The sequence below is a fragment of the Nansenia antarctica genome, assembly GCF_963989245.1.
Source record: "Nansenia antarctica genome assembly, chromosome: 10".
Taxonomy (NCBI): domain Eukaryota; kingdom Metazoa; phylum Chordata; class Actinopteri; order Argentiniformes; family Microstomatidae; genus Nansenia; species Nansenia antarctica.
The window spans coordinates 7,517,612-7,536,710 of NC_137680.1; the positions used below are offsets into that span (position 1 = coordinate 7,517,612).

The window sequence follows — 19,099 nt, forward strand, 5'->3', positions numbered from 1 at the left end:
ATTCTGTTAATGAATGACATTCATTTAGCAAGACAGTCACAGTAGGTTTTGGTAGACGAATCACTGCCTACAAATTTGCATTTCGATTTGAGGTAACGAATTACCTCATTATTAATAACTCATACTAACTCAATAGAGGTGAGTAGTACTTCATCCTGAGTGTCAGACAAAGTGAACATTTTAAGGCTAGTCTTTCACACAAAAAATCACAATCTTATCTCAAATAGTTATCAAACATGTCCCTCGCATCAGTGACCTTTAGGGGTAACGTGGCGGAGAACTGAACAAACACACTCTCACACAAACACACTCTACTCAGGAGGGGTCGACAGCATTGCTTTTCTTACCATCCCACACCTCCTCATATCAAAAACTGCTGTCTCTATTTTCTCTCCATCCTTCCCCCGCTATATCCCTATCAGCTCCCACTCCCCCGATATCTCACCCTCCCCTCTCCTCTCCTCTCCTCCAGCCCCTCTTTCAGTTAGGTTTGTCCGTCTTCCGTGCGGTAATAAAAGCCATGCCGTGAGTCCTAAAGTGAGTATTCAGATCCGAGGCCTTCTCAAAGCGTCTCCCGCACACCTTACACCCCACCCTGCCCTCCCCGTCCTCCCCCAGCGGCGTAGAGGGAGACCCCGGCGGAGAGCTCGGGCTCATATCGCTGTGGTTACCGCCGTTGCCGGGGGAGAGGGCGGGGCGGTCGTTAGGAGCGGGGCGGTGGTGTTTGTCAGGGACCGTGTCTCTCACCCTGTGGCTGATGAAGCGGTGGCGGGAGAGGGAGGGAGCCGAGGCGAAGCACGCGCCGCACTGCAGACACTGGAGACTGACTCCTCCGGCCCCCTCTGAACGGTGCTGGGGGATATGCTCCAGGAAGGCGGCTCGGTCCTCCGTGGAGAAGCCGCAGGGCGCACAGCGGAAGCCAGACTCTGGGAGAGAGGGGGGAGGGCGGGCGGAGGAGGCGACTCGAGATCTCTTGGACGAGCTGACTCCCTCTGTGATGTCCTCGTCTCCCTCCTCAGTCTTCACTCCTCCTCCTCCTCCTCTTCCTCCCTCGTCTTCCTCCGCCGAGGTGGTGAACGGTGGGGCGGAGCCTCCGTCCTGCTCTGAGGAGCTGTCTGGCCCCTCTACACCCCTCCCTGGCTTCTGAGAGAAGAGGAGGAGGAAGGAAGGGTGGGATGGGGGATGGGGGTGGTGGGACAGAGATAGATAGAGGAATTAGTGTCTGTTAGTTCCATATAACATCCATAACCAGACACAGGTCTTCTCATCAGGTTGTCTCTGATGAGCCTCTTGCCTGGTTGTAAGATGAACCAGGTATATAAACCCAGAGAGAGAGAGAGAGTACCTGCGGTGTGTCCTGGGTCAGACCACTGCCGTGCCTCAGCTGGATATGTCTCTCCAACACCAGTCTGCTGCTGAATGTCCGCTTTCCCTCAGTACAGAACCTACGCACGCACACGCGCACAGACACACACGCGCACACACACAGGGCATAAAGGTTAGTACCCCATTATTTAGATTAACTTGTGTTTGGATGTGATGACTGTGGATAAGGTGTAGGGTGTGTGTGTGTGTGTGTAACAACATGGTAAAGTCAAGTTGAAGTACCCCTACCCGCGCCATCCCTCAGTACAAATCCCTCAAATTGTTCGGTTTTCGGTAGCTGGTTAAGTTTGTGGTATTTCAGTGGCTGTTCACGTGTGTTGGCAATACAGAGGATGCAGGTTCGAGACACGTGTGAGCTCATTGTGCGAGGAAGCAATACTGTTTGTGGCAGTGTGATGCCTGATATATATTAGGGCTGCCACAAACGATTATTTTCATAGTCGACTAGTCACCGATTATTTTAACGATTAGTCGACTAATCGGATCATAAATTACAGCTTATCGCACAATTACTCAATCGCTCTTATTTAGCTATCATCTTCTAAATCAGCTTCTAAATTTAGCTTGAAGTTGTTAGTATTTGTTGTAGGCATGTGCTAACTAAAAATAAAGACAATTAAAATGATTGTTCACTCAAAAATAGATATTTTAATGAACTTTGCAGATTTATTTCTGGCATCACTTGCATGTAATGTAATGTAAAGAGTAGTAGAGGGTGCAAACTGCTGAGTAAAATGAGGTAGGCTAGGCACTAGGCAACCAAAAGAATACAAAAACAAAAATAAATACTTGTACAGAGTACAAAAGTTTTGCTTTGCTTCACTCATCTCATAGTAGAACGCGCCTTCTTAGCACTGTAACGTTAAGACAACATTTTTAGCTATTTGATAAGTATCGCTTTGATGACAACGTAAAATAATGTAAGAAGGCTTTTAACGTAACGATATCGTTAGCCAATAACAAGCTAACTAGCTTACCGAGACGAGCCATCGTCTTCCTCGTCATCTGCCACAACGTGCTTCCTTTTTAGATGCTTGCGCATCATAGACGTGCTGCCTTGATAAACGAGTTCAGCTTTGCAAATTTTACATTTTACATTCTTTTTTTCAACGTTGTGGTTGAAATGCTCCCACACTTTAGAGGTACGAGGACAGGAAGACATTTCTCTGTTTGTTTTTCCGGGGAAGTCACGTGTGCCCCGGATGACCGACACTGCGCATGTACATCAAAGACACTGGGAGACGCTAGCCAGTGGCAGCTTCAGGGAAGAAAAACGAATGCTTATCGAATGAAATGAATGGTCTTTATTGTCATTAATATAGTACAGGTACCAAACAACGAAATTTGGGAGGGGGGGGCTCCCCTGGTGCTAGGCAAAAAAATATATATAAAAAAAAAATAAGCTTATTTCAGCTCCAAAAAAACATGCGACTACGGCGATTACCAAATATGTCGGCGACGATTTTGGTAGTCGACGTTGTCGTGACTAGTCGACTAATCGTGGCAGCCTTAATATATATGGGTGTGTAGGTTGTAGGATGTAGTGCAGCCAGTAAAGGACTTTTGCATACTCACTGGCAGTGAAAGACTCGTTTGATGCCCTTGTGTTTGACTCTGATGTGGCGTCTCAGGCTGGAGGTTGAGGAGAAGGAGCTCTCACACAGACTACATGGGAATTTCTTCAGAACCTGCAGTGCACATGCACACGCACACGCACACGCACACACCAAACAAATCAATACCTATCGATCGGTTACACGACACAGTCAATCTGTATACTACCTAGCACAAGGCTACTCAACTAAAGTTGAAACTCCTGGAAAGTGCATATCGGATAAGTGCACAATCCATGAGTACAATGGAATTCACCCGTCTCAAATACTGGACATCGGCATGCTCTAGAGTAGTGCATGCATTCACAGCAGTGCCAAGCCACAGAACACATCAGGAGTTGAATATAGTTCTTCAAACGGGGGACAGATTAACAATAAATCCAGAGTAAATAAAACGGAACATTCCTTATGAAAAGCGACAACCTCCATTTTCCCGTTGTAAAACAAACAAATTTAGAGGATACTAGAGGATAAACTAGAGGATATGCTTACTGAGAAAAACTCTGAGAAGAAATCTGTTCTTCAAAGAAAAAGAGAGAATCTTTCCTCGATCCTCCACTTCATGTGAGAGGATTGTGCTTCCAAAAATATTGATACATGACTGATACTATCTATACGTGGGCTAATCCTAACTTGACAAATGTGCATACAACTCAAAACAGTTTTTGCTTCATGCATCGATGCCTCTGGGGAAATGGACATGAACGTTTGAGTTACATGCACGTAGGCTCAAGTTAGGATTTGAGCCTTCGTGGTTAGTTTGGCTTAAGGGCCAGAAACATGGTTAATTGTGGGCCACACTCGGCCCGCAGGACGGCAGTAGAATAGGCCTGACCTAGGGGGTCAAAAGATGAAATGGATCACTGACCAGTCCATACTGATCTATTATCATTAATCATTACAATCTACTGTGACATCACAACGGTAAATCACTTCTAGAGGACACAGTAGTTCTGTCTGTGTAATGTATGTCTGTGTTATGTTGCTTGGGGTCCCTGACCTTGCCGTGTTGCTCGGCCATATGGGTAATGTAGTCTTCTCTGTCTGAGTAGCGAGCGTGGCAAGGCGCACAGCTCCACCCGGTGGTCTTCATCTGTGCTCCGTCCCCATCTTCCTCCTCCTCTTCCTCTTGATCTCTTCCCCATTCCTCCCCGTCCGAGCTCTCCGCCTTTACAGAGCTCCGTACTCGAGAGGGAGGGGCCGGGGACAGCGCCACGGCGATGGGAGCTTCGTGTTTGACCGTAGGGCCTTTGTGTGTAGACTGAACAAGGGATGGGGGGGGGAGGAGAGAGTTAGAAAACAAAGAGATGCAGAGCGGATGAGAGAGGGTGAGGATAATTACTGACATACTTAGATTGTCCTCTTATATCTACAGTTAACAAATACATTGAAACATGCCGTTAGTGTGGAGTAGAGACTTTGTGATATTGTGAATTCGGTGAGGAAGAAAACAACATTTATTTTGTTCTCTACTGTCTAGGCTTGGGCGGTTTACAGTTTTGCATACCAGGAAACCTTCACCAAATGAAACCGTGATTTTCGGTTAAACCGTGGGATTCAAAATCACATTGTTGTCGGGCTTCGACTGAGCCGCCAATTTCAAATGATTAAGCCCTATCCTTTCTGTGAACCTGCTCGAACACTTTCCACAAGCAGTGCTGAAAAATGCACTTAAAATAAATAAATACAAACAGCGCTAAAAAATTAGACTATTTCGGGACAAATTCGACTATGTATGGGAAACATTGAGGAAACTGAGGAAAACCCACAGACACACCTTGATGTGCTCCAGCATGGAACTTCTCTGAGCATAGAGCTTGGTGCAGTCAGGACACTTAAACACGTGCACCTTCTGCTTGGCCAGGTGGGTGTCAAAGTGCACATACAGCAAAGGCTTCTGGGTAAAGACTGTGTCACACATCACACACTTGTATATCATCCTGGGAAAGAGAGAGAGAAGGGAAAAGAAAGTACCATGAGTACGTTGTAAAACCAGGAAAGATGTGTTCAAATGAGTGTCTGTGTGTGTGTGTGTGTGTGTGTGTGTACATACTTGGCCTGCCCTCCTGTGAGTGTGGGGTGCTGTGTGCTGATGTGACTCTGTGCACTGGGGGCAGATTTAAAGGCCATTGGGCAGCTGGGGCATTTGTGGAACACCTCACAGTGAGCCGTCTGGATGTGAGACTTCACTGAGTTCAACCCTCCAAACACCACCTGACAATTAGAACACCTGCAGGGAGGGGGGAAGGGGGAGACAGAAAGAGAGAGAGAGAGAGAAACTGTTATGAGGCTTATGTATGATATGAGAGAGAGAGAGAGAGAGAGAGAGAGAGAGAGAGAGAGAGAGAGAGAGAGAGAGAGAGAGAGAGAGAGAGATGGAGAGTACATGTGGGAGGTGTAGACACGGCAATGAAAGGGACGGGAAGAGAGGAGGAGGTTGTGTGTTACCTCAATTGTTAAATTGTTCTCCTTGGAGGGAGGGTCTCACCTGTAGCCTATGCGCCGTGTGAAGTGAAGACAGGCCTCCTGCAGGTGTGTTTGAAAGGCTGGCTGCTTGGCCACTCCCCCGCATTCAGGGCAGACATGAGGGGACCGGGACTTGTGGATGCGCTGGTGAGCCGATAGGCTGCAGGCATTAGGAAGGAGCATGGGGGGGGAACACTCCATACACGACTGGAGAAGCGAGAGAGAGAGAGAGGGGATGGAGAAGAATGATGTGTCACAGTACAAAGGCATCTCCACACACAAACACAGACACGTATATACACACCGACACACACACACACACACAGACACAGACACAGACACAGACACGTATATACACACCGATACACACACACAGACACGGACACGGACAGACACACACAGGTATATACACACCGACACACACAGACACAGACACAGACACAGACACAGACACGTATATACACACCGACACACAGACACACAGACACAGACACAGACACACACACACACACACACACACACACAGACACAGACACAGACACAGACACACACACAGACACAGACACACACACGTGAGACTCACCGCATTGACAGCTGGTTTGACCTCTTGGAAGTGAGCGGCCACCTCTGCCTTGCTGCTGAACTGAGCCTGACACTCAGGACACTTGTTGTTGGGGTACTGCAGCGGCTCCATCTTCTTACAGGAGACTGGCTGCTGCTGCTGCAGCTGGGGGGCCAGGCTCGATGACGCCTGGGTGAGCGCTGGTGTCACAGCCACCCCGGAGGATGATGGGACAGAAGTGGAGAGGGAAGGAGAGAGCATGCCTGAAGAAAAGATCAGTAAATGGGAAAGAAAGAGGGAAAGAAAGAAGGGTTAGATATGTGATGACAAACAAAAGCATATCTGACGGACAGAGAGGTACATTTATCTACTGTATCATTTCACAGAAACAGGTCACGTGCAAACAGACTGAGCTCGTGCACTTGTACACACACACACACACACACACACACACACACACACGCACACGCACACACGCACACACACACACACACACACACACACACACACACAGGCACACGCACACACAGACTAACCAATGGGTGTTGTGTCCTGCTGACCAATCATCTGCTCCACAGTGACGGGTCTCATGACCAGGTGAGAACACTGCATGACCAGGCCTTTCTCCTTGTGCTCCCTGGCGTGCAGCAGCAGGCTGCACTTGTTGAAGAAGGCCAGGCGCTTGGCACAGTGGTTACACGTCACCTCGATCCTCAGGGAGCGCCGGTCGTAGTGCCGTGCCAGGCTGCGCTCCAGGGCGAAGGTGTCGCCGCACTCCAGACAGCGGTAACCCTGGCAACGGACAGGAAAAGAGAACACACATGTTTAGAATTGTAGCGTATAAAAAGTATAACGGATATTCAATATTCCAGGTCTGACACAGAAAGGTTCTGTGATAATAATGTTACACTAGGATGAACTATTTCTCTTCAAGGCCAGTACTAACATATTACCCAAGTCTGATAATTGAGGTCCTGAGAGCAGCTGATTTGAGCACTGTTTTATAAGCGCTTGGCTGCATGGCCGGATTACCGGCGACTACGGATTACTCCTCCCACCCATCCCATCATAAACCCCACCGCATTAACCCAAGAATCTAAATCGATATACGAAATATATATATATTCCACTCCACCTTTAGCTGTATTTTGAAAAGATAATGCATATGGAGCACACTTTCTAATGGTCAGGGGGCTTGCTGCACTTTTTCGCTCATAGTCAGTCCTTGTGTGCAAACGTTCTTTCAGTCATATGGAACTGTGTCATCGGGAGCACCTCAGTGGTTGGGGGGGGGCCCCAGTGCTCTGAGACCCCTGGTTGTGTGTGTACTGTTACCTGTGCAGGCAGTGGCAGGCCCCACTCTTGGGGCAGAGGTGTGGAGAGGTCTGGTTTGTAGCTGGGCAGCAGGTTCTTGCTGTTGAGGATCCTGTTGAAGGCTTCCACCAGACTGGACTGGCTACGTGATATGATGGCCCCCGTGTTGTTCACAATGGAGGCCGGTCTGCTCCCCCCCTGAGGGGATAGGAGGGGGGAGGCGGAGGACGCTGCCACTCCCCCGTTCAGTGTTTTCTGCCCCAGGCTGCGCACGCTCACCCCTCCTGGGCTGAATCTGGGAGAGGAGGAGGAGGAAGAGGAGCCGACGGAGGGAAGGGCTGCAGATTTGGTGATGCTGACGGCCGTAGCGGACACTTTGGGCTTGTTGTCGACAGCCATTCGGTTCTGGGCCTTGCTGGCAGCCACTAACATGGCGGTGCTGGCGTCCTGGAGTGTCGACACGGGCAGGAGGCCGCCGCTGCTGCCCTTTGACTTCTGTTGCTGAGGCTGCTGAGATACCACCCTCTTGGGCCTGCTTATGACCTTGCGACTGCTCGCGGAAGCTTTGGCGCCGTCCGCTCCCTTAGAAGCAGCCGCTTTAGGTGCCCCTTTAGGTGCTACTCGAGTCACCGTCCTGGTGATGCTGCCTGTTGGGGTCTTGATTGTTTTGATTCTAACTTTGAGCGGACGAGCGGGGCCTGGGACTGTGGCGTTAGGAGCCACGGCGACTGCTGGAGATGAGCCTGAGTTACCCGTGTCTGTTTGTTGTCCGTCTACAACCTCCATCTTCACACCTGCCACACCTCCGACATCCTCTAGTCTCTCCAGACTAGGCTCACTTTCCATGGGCTCATCTCGATCATTGGCCACTCGTAGGGCGGAGGCTAAGGCCGGAGCTGGACCGGGGCTTGTCTTTGTTGTGGAGACAGCTGAACCTGTCTGGTCAGGCGGAGGACTTTCAGGTGACTCCCTCTCGTCAATCACATGCTCCGGGTACATCTCCTCCGGGGCTGGGTTGGAACCAGCGAGGGTGGAGGAGAGCCAGTCTTGGGGGCCGCCCTCTGGCTGGGCAGGAGGAGACCCTGTAGAAGAACGGATGACTTCTGGGGGTTGAGGTTGTTTTAGGTTTGAGGTTGTCTGAGGAGCTGAGAGTGTAGGATGGGAGGTGAGAGGAGGAGGGGAGGATGAAGGTGGGGAGCCAAAAAGCTCAGATGATACGCAGTGTCGCCGAGCAAATTTGGGAGGAGAGCACATTGGAGACTCAAGGCCCTCCTGGATCACTAGTGGGCTACCCAAGTCTGGCTCTGAATCATCCTCAGATGAGTCCATTATACGCCGTATCCTCCCGGCTCTCACACTCCCATTTGAGGGAGGAGGGGAGGAGAGCAGGCCAGGGGGACGGGGAGCATCCTCACTCAGGACGGAGTGAGAAGGGAGACTTTTGTTGGTGGAAAAAGAGGACGATGACGACGAGGAAGAGTTGCCGGGTATAGTGCTGGTTGAAACGTGAGGGGTAAGGAGAGGCTTCAGTCTGTTGAGGATATTATGTTTGGTTGTGTTAGCTGACCCCCTCACAGCTCCTCCAGAGTCCCCTCCCTCATTAGCATTAGTCTGTGGAGAGCAGGTGGACCATTGGAGAGGTGGCTCTCCATTGGCCTTTCCCTGGCCCCTCACACTGGGTTCCAGAACAGCCACAGAGCCCTCAAACCCGTTATGGGTCATTGGCTTCGATGGCAACAGACTGGGCATCCGGGGGCCCAGTTGTGAGCTCAGCAGAGCCCCCCTAACTCCTACTTCAGTAGGGTCTGTGCCACTGTCCTCAGGGTCTGAGCCACTGTCCTCAGAGCTGTCCATCTCATCTCCATCCACTCCCTCAGCCTCCCCATACGCATCGGTCCGCACCCTGTTCTTCACAATCACACTGACCACAGGAGGTTCACTCTGGGGGTTTGGGTGGGGGTCTGGAGGGCTAGGAGGTCTCAAGGAGGGACCCCCACCCACTGCCACACTGCCACCAGCCTTACTCGCTCCCTCCCCCCCCTCCTCCGGAGATGATTGGATGGCCTCTTTGGCATCAATGTCTGGAATGTCGAACGCTGCCAACAAATCATCGAAATCTGGGGTCTTCATGTCCCCCATTCCCGGATCACAGACTGAAACCTGCATGGAGACACAGACACACACACACACACACACACACACACACACACACACACACACACACACACACACACAGTGACACCAAGACACTTTGGAAGAAGCGCTTGTAATATAAATGCAAGTCATTATGCATTATTGGAGGGGACAGTGTGATTGCTACCCTTTTACACTTGAGGCATATTCAACAACATTACAATATTTACACTCCAAATCCAGTGGACGTGATGATCCAGGTGACGTTAGTAAGTTATTGTTTAGTGCACTAGGGGGTCCCACTTATGGGGCTCAAAACGAGTAGGGAAGTTGTCTAGCAGCAAGCCCTTGAAAAGATGGCGTGCTAAATGTCTTGAATAAGCCTTAATAACCAGCACAACTTTTGGCTAACAACGTTTAGTTCTGTTGGAGCATTTGGTTGTGTAACATAGATAACGTAGCTAAGCTTGCAACACATTATGATCATGTAAAATGGTACAGTCAGTCAGTTTGTATGCTCAGCTAAAGTCTGTCGTTAGCTAGCTGCCTTCCACAACATGTTGCTACTTAGCTTTGCTGAACTTGGGGTCTTGAAGACTTTTGTGTTTATGGCTGTTTAATGAGTTTGAGTCCCTCTAGCTATCTACCAGCTTATGTAATACGCTGTTATGGTTTGGCATTTAGCTCGTTATCACACCGTAACATCTGGGCTAAATACAAAACTAAAGTTATGATCTCTAACTTGTTCTCTCTACCGTAGCCATAGCTACCTTAGCTTAGCTCATTAGCTTAGCCAGTTAGATAGCTTAACGTATGGTTGTTTTTGACTCTCGAGTTTTAACAATGTAAATGCCTAAATAACCCCCATTCACGTGTTCTCGTTGAAAATATATATTATTTTTAGCTAGTTTGTCGGAATGTATAAACGTACATAAGAAATTGTTGCGGTTTGTTTACCTGGTTGTACGATTCCTGACTTCACTTTGACGCATGCGCTGTTCGTCACGGGGACAGACAGAGGTCCTGACAGGTTGATACACGGGGACAGACTGAGGTCCTGACAGGGTGATACACGGGGACAGAGGTCAGAGGTCCTGCCAGGTTGACAGAGATCCTGCCAGGTTGATAAAACAAAAGTAACACACTTTGGGAGATCATTTCTGAAGTTTCAGCTGACAGTTTATCAAGCCAGTTTTGGAATGGCCTGTTGTACTAAAACACTGACATAACAAAATCAGACAGACACACGTGGCGTGTTCATACTTTCATACATACAAATAATTCACGCTAGGTCCATGTCCCATATACTATGGCATCTGTTTAACTAACCTTGATTAAAGCTTAGGGAGCACTATCACTCTCAGTACAGTAGTCCAATCTTAATACCCCCAACATCATCATGGTTTCTATAACAAATCTTGGCTTGACCAGACAGAATGTACACATAATTGGACAACAACCAGCTGAAGTGCTCTCTTAAACTTTCCAATTTTATTTATCAGATTATCAGCACATAATGTAAATGGACTGACTTATATAGCGCCTTATTCCAAAGCGCTTTACAACGGCCTCTCATTCACCCAGTCACACCCACATTCACACACCAATGGCAGCAAGCTACCATGCAAGGCGCCGGCCCGCTCATTGGGAGAAATTTGGGGTTAAGTGTCTTGCCCAAGGACACTTCGACATGTGGCCAACTAGGGATCGAACCGCCTGATCTGCCAACCTTGCAAACCTTACTATTCCTGCTATTCTATCTCAGGTTCTCAAGGTTTTATACTCAATTTTTGGTAATTTGATGATTTGAAATTTAAGAAACTGTCTCTAAAGGTCTGCAATTTTTTCAGGGTAATAATCACAAACATTTAATAATTCAGGCCATCAGTATATTTATGTATTGTTATTGTAGACAGCGATATGATGTGACCATGAGGATGATTGTGGAATGACCATCAAGACAAAAGTGAAGCAAACGAGACTAATCTCAATATCATTGTTGTCACATGTTAAAGTTAAACGTTAATGTTAATGATAGCAGTCATTCCTCTGCTTGTCTTCCAGCAGCACTCTCCCTCTGATCTGATACTCCAGGGGGCCATTCCACTAAAGGTGGATCAGTATAGCGGCGATATAAATAAATGCGGCGCTCAGGCAACTCGAGATTGGAATTCAAGCCTCAGGTGATTCCTCGAACGAGGATCAGCCTTGTGTGATGAGTGTTCACAGAAGACAGGCTTACAAATCTTCGATATGGGCGCGTGCACGCAGACATAAAGAGCCCCGAAGAGTCGATCTGTCGAAATGAAGATACTCCACTCTGCAGGGGTACTACATTTGATGGTGCAGGCTAATTTACAAGAACTGACACGATTACAATGGTGTTTGAAGCCTTTGCATGAAATCTTCGGTTAAATGTAAAAAAATAAAAAATAAAAAAAACTTAGTCAAGTCTCGAACACGCAACCTTTGGAACTCCAGCCGGCTGCCTTTTTTTTTTTTTTTTTATCTTTTATTATAAAAATATTATTTTAAATACAATCATAGCTATACATATTCATACATGTTCATTTTATAGCCTTCATTGTATTCTAATTCAAATAAAATAAATTAAAAACCAATAAATAAAAACAAAACACACCCATACCATTTTGGTATGAGATGCATCCATCTATTATTCCGTCAGTCCTTCATAACCAAAATAACCCTTTAACATAAATCAATAACAAATGAATGCAACAAAAAAAACATCTTCAAAAATCTAAATCAAACTCCAACCCTCCATCCACCCCCACCCTTATAAACCCACAATCCCTAATAAACAACTTCTCCAAATCTTTTTGCCCTGTCTTGTGCATCAGTCCCACATTCTTCCTGACCAATCCCTCAAAGACTTTCCACACCGTTATCCACTTTCCCTCAAATCTTGCTAAATCTCTCCTCAAATAAATTGCATACCTAGCCTGTGATAATACATAATTTAAACACCATATATTCACTCCCCTCCTCTTTCCCTCCACCCCAAAAACCACCATCCTCCTCCACTCCTGCATCCCCACCACCTCCACCCCCCAGTGCTTCTTCACTAGTCCTTTCAACCTTTCTTCGAATCCCTTCATTTCTCTACATTTAAAAAGCATATGCATTAAGTTCTCATCCTGTATCCCACACACATCACACTCCCTCGAAACTGTTCTGTCTACCTGATGCAACACCACCTTAGTATAAACCCTGTTATGCCTGAGCATAAAATCAAAATGTGTACATTCTAAACTATTATATTTTAAAAATAAATTCCTCCATATGTTCTTCACCTCCAATCCTGGGAACACCTGCCTCCACACCTTCTCTGCCGCAGGCTCCTTCACTCTGCTCTCCAACAGTGCCCAGTAGCACTCCTTCACCTTAACAGCTGAGAAGTCCCGCACTGTTTCCCCTTTCCCTAGTCTTAACCTAGGTAACTCTGTTTGCTCCTTCCCTCTTAACTCCCTATCTAACCTACTCACCCACTCCCCTGGTATACTCTGCTTTATTTTATTATACATGCTCACTATTTCTCCCCTTCTCATCTCCTCATCTGTTTCCCTAACAACTTCTATAATTGCCTGCTCTGATAGGAACCCTGGCACTACCTCATACCTAAAATCCCTTACTCTAATCAGTCCTGCCCTCCAGAAACTCCTAGATTCTAACATTTTCCCCTCTCTTCTTATTACAGGGTTCAATAAAACTGGAACATTTAGTATCTCCCCTCTCTTCTCACACTGATATCCTACCTCAGGCAAAAAACGACCCCAGGCTTTAAACACCTCTTTATAGAATTCCGGCACCCTATCATACATCCGTGCTTTAAAGCACATCAAGCTGTGGTCACGCTGGTTTATGAAAGAGTTAAGCGGGGGAGGAGCTTTGTTATGCAGAATTTTATGGATGAGACAGATGTTTTTGTATTTGATCTTCACCACAGCTTTACACCAGGAGAGGCAGGAGGAGGTAGACATCAGAAAACGGGCTCATTGTCATGTATGGGATGGAACAGGAAATGGTGTCATACCTTTCCATGCATTACAGCCAGCCCGTCCAACAATTGTGTACACCTGTCCAATCTGCTCAGATCTCAAGAAGTAGATGGGGTCACAGGTTGATGTAGAATTGGGGGAAGTATTTTCTTAACACTAGAAGAGTGAGGGGTCATGGTGACCCCTGTGAGTATTATTTTTTTAAAATATCTTTGCACTCGATAACATTTCAGGACCCTCCTTTCATGACTTTTACTAGATATCTGTGTTTTACCACCCAGTATCCTTAAATTTTCAAAATCACTTCAGGATAAGATAGTAAAGCTGTTTTGCAGTTTTTTGGTGTCGGAGGCAGGCTAAAAAAGAAGCGCCCTCTAATGATCTTTGTGTGTAAATAGCAGATTTACATTCTAAGGCGGCTCTACTAGTTGGTAAAATAGGCACGGCTGTCGTAGTGTTAATTCAGTGGTTCCCAAGGCTGCACCCTGAGGAGCTCCTAGTGTGGTCAGCTGCAGAAGTAGACACAGTGGGGGAAATAAGTATTGAACACATCAACATTTTGTCCAGTAAATGTATCTCCAATGAGCCTATCCAAGTGAAATTTGCACCCAATTGAACATTTGTGGAAGCATCTGAAGATCCAGATTCACAAGAGGGCACCCTGCGATCTTCAAGATTTAAAGACAATCTGTGTAGAGGAATGGGCCAAAATCACACCTGAATACTGCAGGCGATTAGTTACTTCATACAGAAAGCACCTTGAAGCTGTCATTACAAACAAAGGCTTCTCCACTTAGTATTGAATTCATTTCAGTTACCGTGTTCAATACTTTTTTCCTGTTTCATTCCACTTTATTCCACATAACTTTATTTACGGACTTTTTGTCTGGATTGTTTGAGTTAATACCAAAGTCTGGTGCAAACTTCACTTGAATAGACTCATTGGAAATACATTTGCTGGACAAAATATTGATGTGTTCAATACTGATTTCCCCCATTGTATGTGACACATTCTACTGCTTTGGTCCTCATATCGGCAACCAATCAAAATGTTCAGACTTTTCTTTTGAAACACGGAACTACGTTTCAACGTTGTTTGAGAATCACAACAAAAGAAAAGAAAGGAAAATCATTACGTCGGATCCCGCTATGAGGACCAAAGCATTAGGGCATGTCACATATTGAGCATGAGTTCGTATTAGGGATGGGACGATACACTCAACTCACGATACGATGCACCTCTCGATACAGGGGTTCACGATACGATACAGTCACGATACGATATCATAAATAAAACAAGATCAGTGTTTCCCCTAGGTTTGCTGCCTTGGGGGGGTGGCCAGCGTCATGTCCAGGGGTTGGAGGAGACACAGACAGGACTGACAGACAGGTCCATTAGAGGAGGGTCAGACAGACAGACAGGTCCGTTAGAGGAGGGTCAGACAGACAGACAGGTCCATTAGAGGAGGGTCAGACAGACAGACAGGTCCATTAGAGGAAGGTCAGACAGGCAGGTTCATTAGATTAGGGTCAGACAGACAGACAGGTCCATTAGAGGAGGGTCAGACAGACAGACAGGTTCATTAGAGGAGGGTCAGTCAGACAGACAGGTCCGCCTGTCGCCCCCACACTGCAGAACAAGGCTCTACTAATCATGTGTTTAACAGGCAGCATTAACACACACACACAGACAGTCACACATTCAGACACACACACACACACACACACACACACACGCACAGACACACACACACACACACACACACAGACACACACACAGAAACACAGACACAGACACACACACACACACACATGCACACACACACACACACACACACACACGCACACACTCTGACACTGCTTCTAATAAGAGGGAGACATAGCAAGCAAGACGTGGGTGCATGTGTGTGTGGTTAGGTGTGTGTGTGTGTGTGTGTGTGTGTGTGTGTGGTTAGGTGTGTGGGTGGGTGTCTTGACCATCTTCAAGGAGGCCAATCAATGCCTCTACATCTCAGGATCTTACAGTAACTTGTTAATGTTCACCATGGTAACCAGAGACAGGGGGGGGGGGGGGGGGGTGAGAGGGAGAGAGGGAGGGGGGGGAGAGGGGTAAACTATTTCTGTATAGAATATTGTATTGCAAAGGCGAGGGAGGCTGGGAGGTGGAAGATAGGGAGGGAGAGAGGGAGGGAGGCTGGGAGGTGGAAGATAGGTAGGGAGAGAGGGAGGGAGGGAGGCTGGGAGGTAGAAGATAGAGAGGGAGAGAGGGAGGGACGCTGGGAGGTGGAAGATAGGGAGGGAGAGAGGGAGGGAGGGGGATAAACTCATATTTCTGCACTCATTTCTATTCTATGGAGTGTGGTATTCAGGGGTAGGTGGATGTGGGAGGGAGGGAGGGGTGAAGGGAGGGATGGAGGGAGGGATGTGGGAGGGAGGGATGGAGGGAGGGAGGGAGGGGGATAAACTCATGTTTGTACTTATTTCTATTCTATGGAGTATGGTATTCAGGGGTGGGTGGATGTGGTAGGGAGGGATGGAGAGAGGGATGTGGCAGGGAGGGGTGGATGGAGGGATGGAGGGAAGGAGGGAAGGAGGGAGGGAGGAGGTCAACAGTTTATCAGAAGTGGTTTTCAGAAGTGTGTATTACAGGGTTCTGTATATGGCTTTGCTTTGATCCTCCTTATTGGAAAATGATCGCTTAAGACCACAGGGACCAGGGCTGCATATAGGGGGCGCAGAGAGGCCTGGGGTGTGTGTGTGTGTGTGTGTGTGTGTGTGTGTGTGTGTGTGTGTGTGTGTGTGTGTGTGTGTGTGTGTGAGTGTGTGTTTTGATTGATTGATTGATTGAAAACTTTATTAGAAGATTTGCAGGAGTAGGTACATGAAAGTACATATTACATACAAGGTCAACTAACAGGATAAAAACCCAAGAAAGCCACTGGCTTATTTCAATTGGGGTCCTTGATTCTCAATTCATGAGTGTGAGTGTGAGTGCGTGACTGTGTGTGTGTGTGAGAGTGTGTGGTGTGTGAGTGTCTGTGTGTGTGTGTGTGTGTGTGTGTGTGTCTGTGTGTGCGTGTGCGTGTGCGTGTGTGTCTGTGTGTGCGTGTGCGTGTGCGTGTGTGTGTGTGTGTGTGTGTGTGTGCCCATGGTTTTATTGCATTATGTCTGTGATGGATGTTGATGTGTAGACACTGCCAGTGCTGTGATGCATTAGGATGCATATATGTATAAAATCATTATCATTAATTCTAAGACATGTGGTGATTAACCGGTTTGCGTCCTAGAAAGGTGATGTGAGCTTCTCTTCAAATAAGGTAGGCCCAAGCAACAATTGAGTTGTTGGCAGATATTACAATTGGACCACGTTTGGTAGTGCATATGCAGGGTTTTTCCTGCATAGAGAATTATGAGGCGGCCGCCTCCGACAAAAGTGCAATTGCGGCACTGCGCCGACGTGGTGGCGGGATAAGTTAGCTTTCGTTTTCGCTAGCGAAATAGCTGATAGTTGATGTTGACTGCTCAAGGAGAATACATATTTGAAAGTACAGAATGCCTGAGAGCCTTATATTGCATTATATTACATTATATTTTGATTGGTCATCTGGTGCCTGAATATTCTGTTTTCCTTTTAGGTGGTCCTTTTCTGATATTGTTGGCTTAGGCTATGATAGAGCGTCTCTTCTATCATGTAGCCAATCATTTCATCATTCTTGCATTGTGTTTTTGTTAAAAATGGCATGGGATATGTGCATTGAGAAAAGTATGTATGTATGTGTGTGTGTGTGTGTGTGTGTGTGTGTGTGTGTGTGTGTGTGTGTGTGTGTGTGTGTGTGAGAGAGAGAGAGAGAGAGAGAGAGAGAGAGAGAGAGAGAGAGAGAGAGAGAGAGAGAGAGAGAGAGAGAGAGAGAGAGAGAGAGAGAAACAAAGAGAGAGCGCTTTTGGCATCAGAAGGTTTTTGTAGGTAGCCTACTTCTCTAAAGAGCATTAGCTGCCAAGTCTCACGCAATCGCCGTGAGACTCACGCATTTCAACCAGTTCTCACGCTCTCACGCCGCATCTCTATTTCTCACGGCGAGAAATAACAATTGATTGTTAAGTTGAAGCTTTCGCTCTATTGTTTTGGAAGGACAACGCAGGTGCATTCAAGTGGAAACTTTACGCACCTGCTCGAAAACTTTGTATCTATTGTTTGGAAGGACAACGCAAGTGGATCACAGAACGCGCTATATGACCATCGTTTCGTGAGTAGAACAAAGCTGAAATGCCCAAGCTCTGCTCTGCCCTGGGACAAATTGTTTGATACAATGTTTGATGTTTGATGCAAGCGCTTGTGAAGTGTTGATAACGTGGATGTCTGTCAAAGCCGACAATTGAATAATTGGGGCGGGAAGGAATTCAAGCGCTTACGTACCTCAAGCGCTTACGTAAAAGCGCTGCTTTTCAGGGTCAATATAAAACTGTCACGTTGTTCCATGCAATAAAACAACATTACGGCTCTATCTATCTAAATAGAGGACTTGTGCGACGTAATGGACGTCGAAAGTAACACAAAACCGGACGAAGGTCCAATTCAAAATGCAAATGAAACATTAACTAAATTAATTGGGACACGCAGAGGGAATCTGAGTGCTTTGACAAGAATAATGAAGGAAATAAAAGCTCTGATGCAAGAGAATGATGTTGAAAATGTTGTCAATCGTATGGATGTGTTCAATACAAATCTCAATGAATTCAAACGACTTCATAAATCAGTGCAAGTGCTTCACCCTGAGGAGGAGAAAGGGTACGACCAGACGGACTGGTATGAACCAAAAATTAAACGTTTTATGGAATTTCAAGATGAACTTGATGTATGGATACAGGCTGCAATGGATGTTCAACCTAAACACACAACTGAATCTCTGCACCATGATACTGTTGGGCCTCATGACAGTGTCTCACACTGTTTTTTGTTTCTCTACTGTAACATAATCAGGTACATTAATAATAATTATTAATAATTACAATTTACAATACAAATACAACAATTGGGGGTCCCTCAAAAAAAAATGGACAAAATCACCCACCAAGCTCTCATTCTGACCCAGGAAAAACCCTGGTATGTACTGTATAACATGATAGCCATCTATGAGCAATGCACTGTATATAAGATGATGACCATGGGTCTTTCTGCTGCTGACCAAGGGGCTGAGTCCTGTTGATGGGGCCAATTTTTCTTTTAGAGTCTGTAGGCTACTGTATTTGTTTATTAAGATTTCATAAATATGATATATTGTCTGAATTGTTTTCTTGTTTTATAAAATGTAAATTATTTTCATTTCTTGTGCTGGTTTATTATGAACAACATGTAAAATTGCAGGAAACTAGCACAAATAATTGGGTGGGAGAGAGGGGCTGCCGCTGCCAAAACGTGCACAGTTTTGGGTCGCTCCACCGCCAAAAAATCTCACTCCAAACTTTTGGTGAAACTTGGCAGCCCTGTTAATCATGTAGATGTTCAGTAGATCAGTCAAAACTATCTTTTTGGGAGTTTACAAATATTAACAAACAAAAAAGTAACCCTACATTATGCTGGCTGGCTGTTGATGTCATAATGGGTGATC

At 46.6% G+C, this 19,099-nt stretch overlaps 1 protein-coding gene across 1 annotated transcript; it reads right to left on the bottom strand.

The window, feature by feature from the left end:
* Positions 1-480: 480 nt before the first annotated feature.
* znf687a (zinc finger protein 687a) lies at positions 481-9,480 on the bottom strand (the record flags this gene model as incomplete). The annotated part of the gene is made up of 10 exons (XM_080540589.1): positions 481-1,143; positions 1,352-1,445; positions 2,962-3,074; positions 4,000-4,260; positions 4,777-4,939; positions 5,053-5,229; positions 5,488-5,672; positions 6,049-6,290; positions 6,564-6,819; positions 7,363-9,480. The coding sequence occupies 10 exons, from the start codon at positions 9,478-9,480 to the stop codon at positions 481-483; spliced, it is 4,272 nt and encodes a 1,423-aa protein (XP_080396715.1).
* Positions 9,481-19,099: the final 9,619 nt, after the last annotated feature.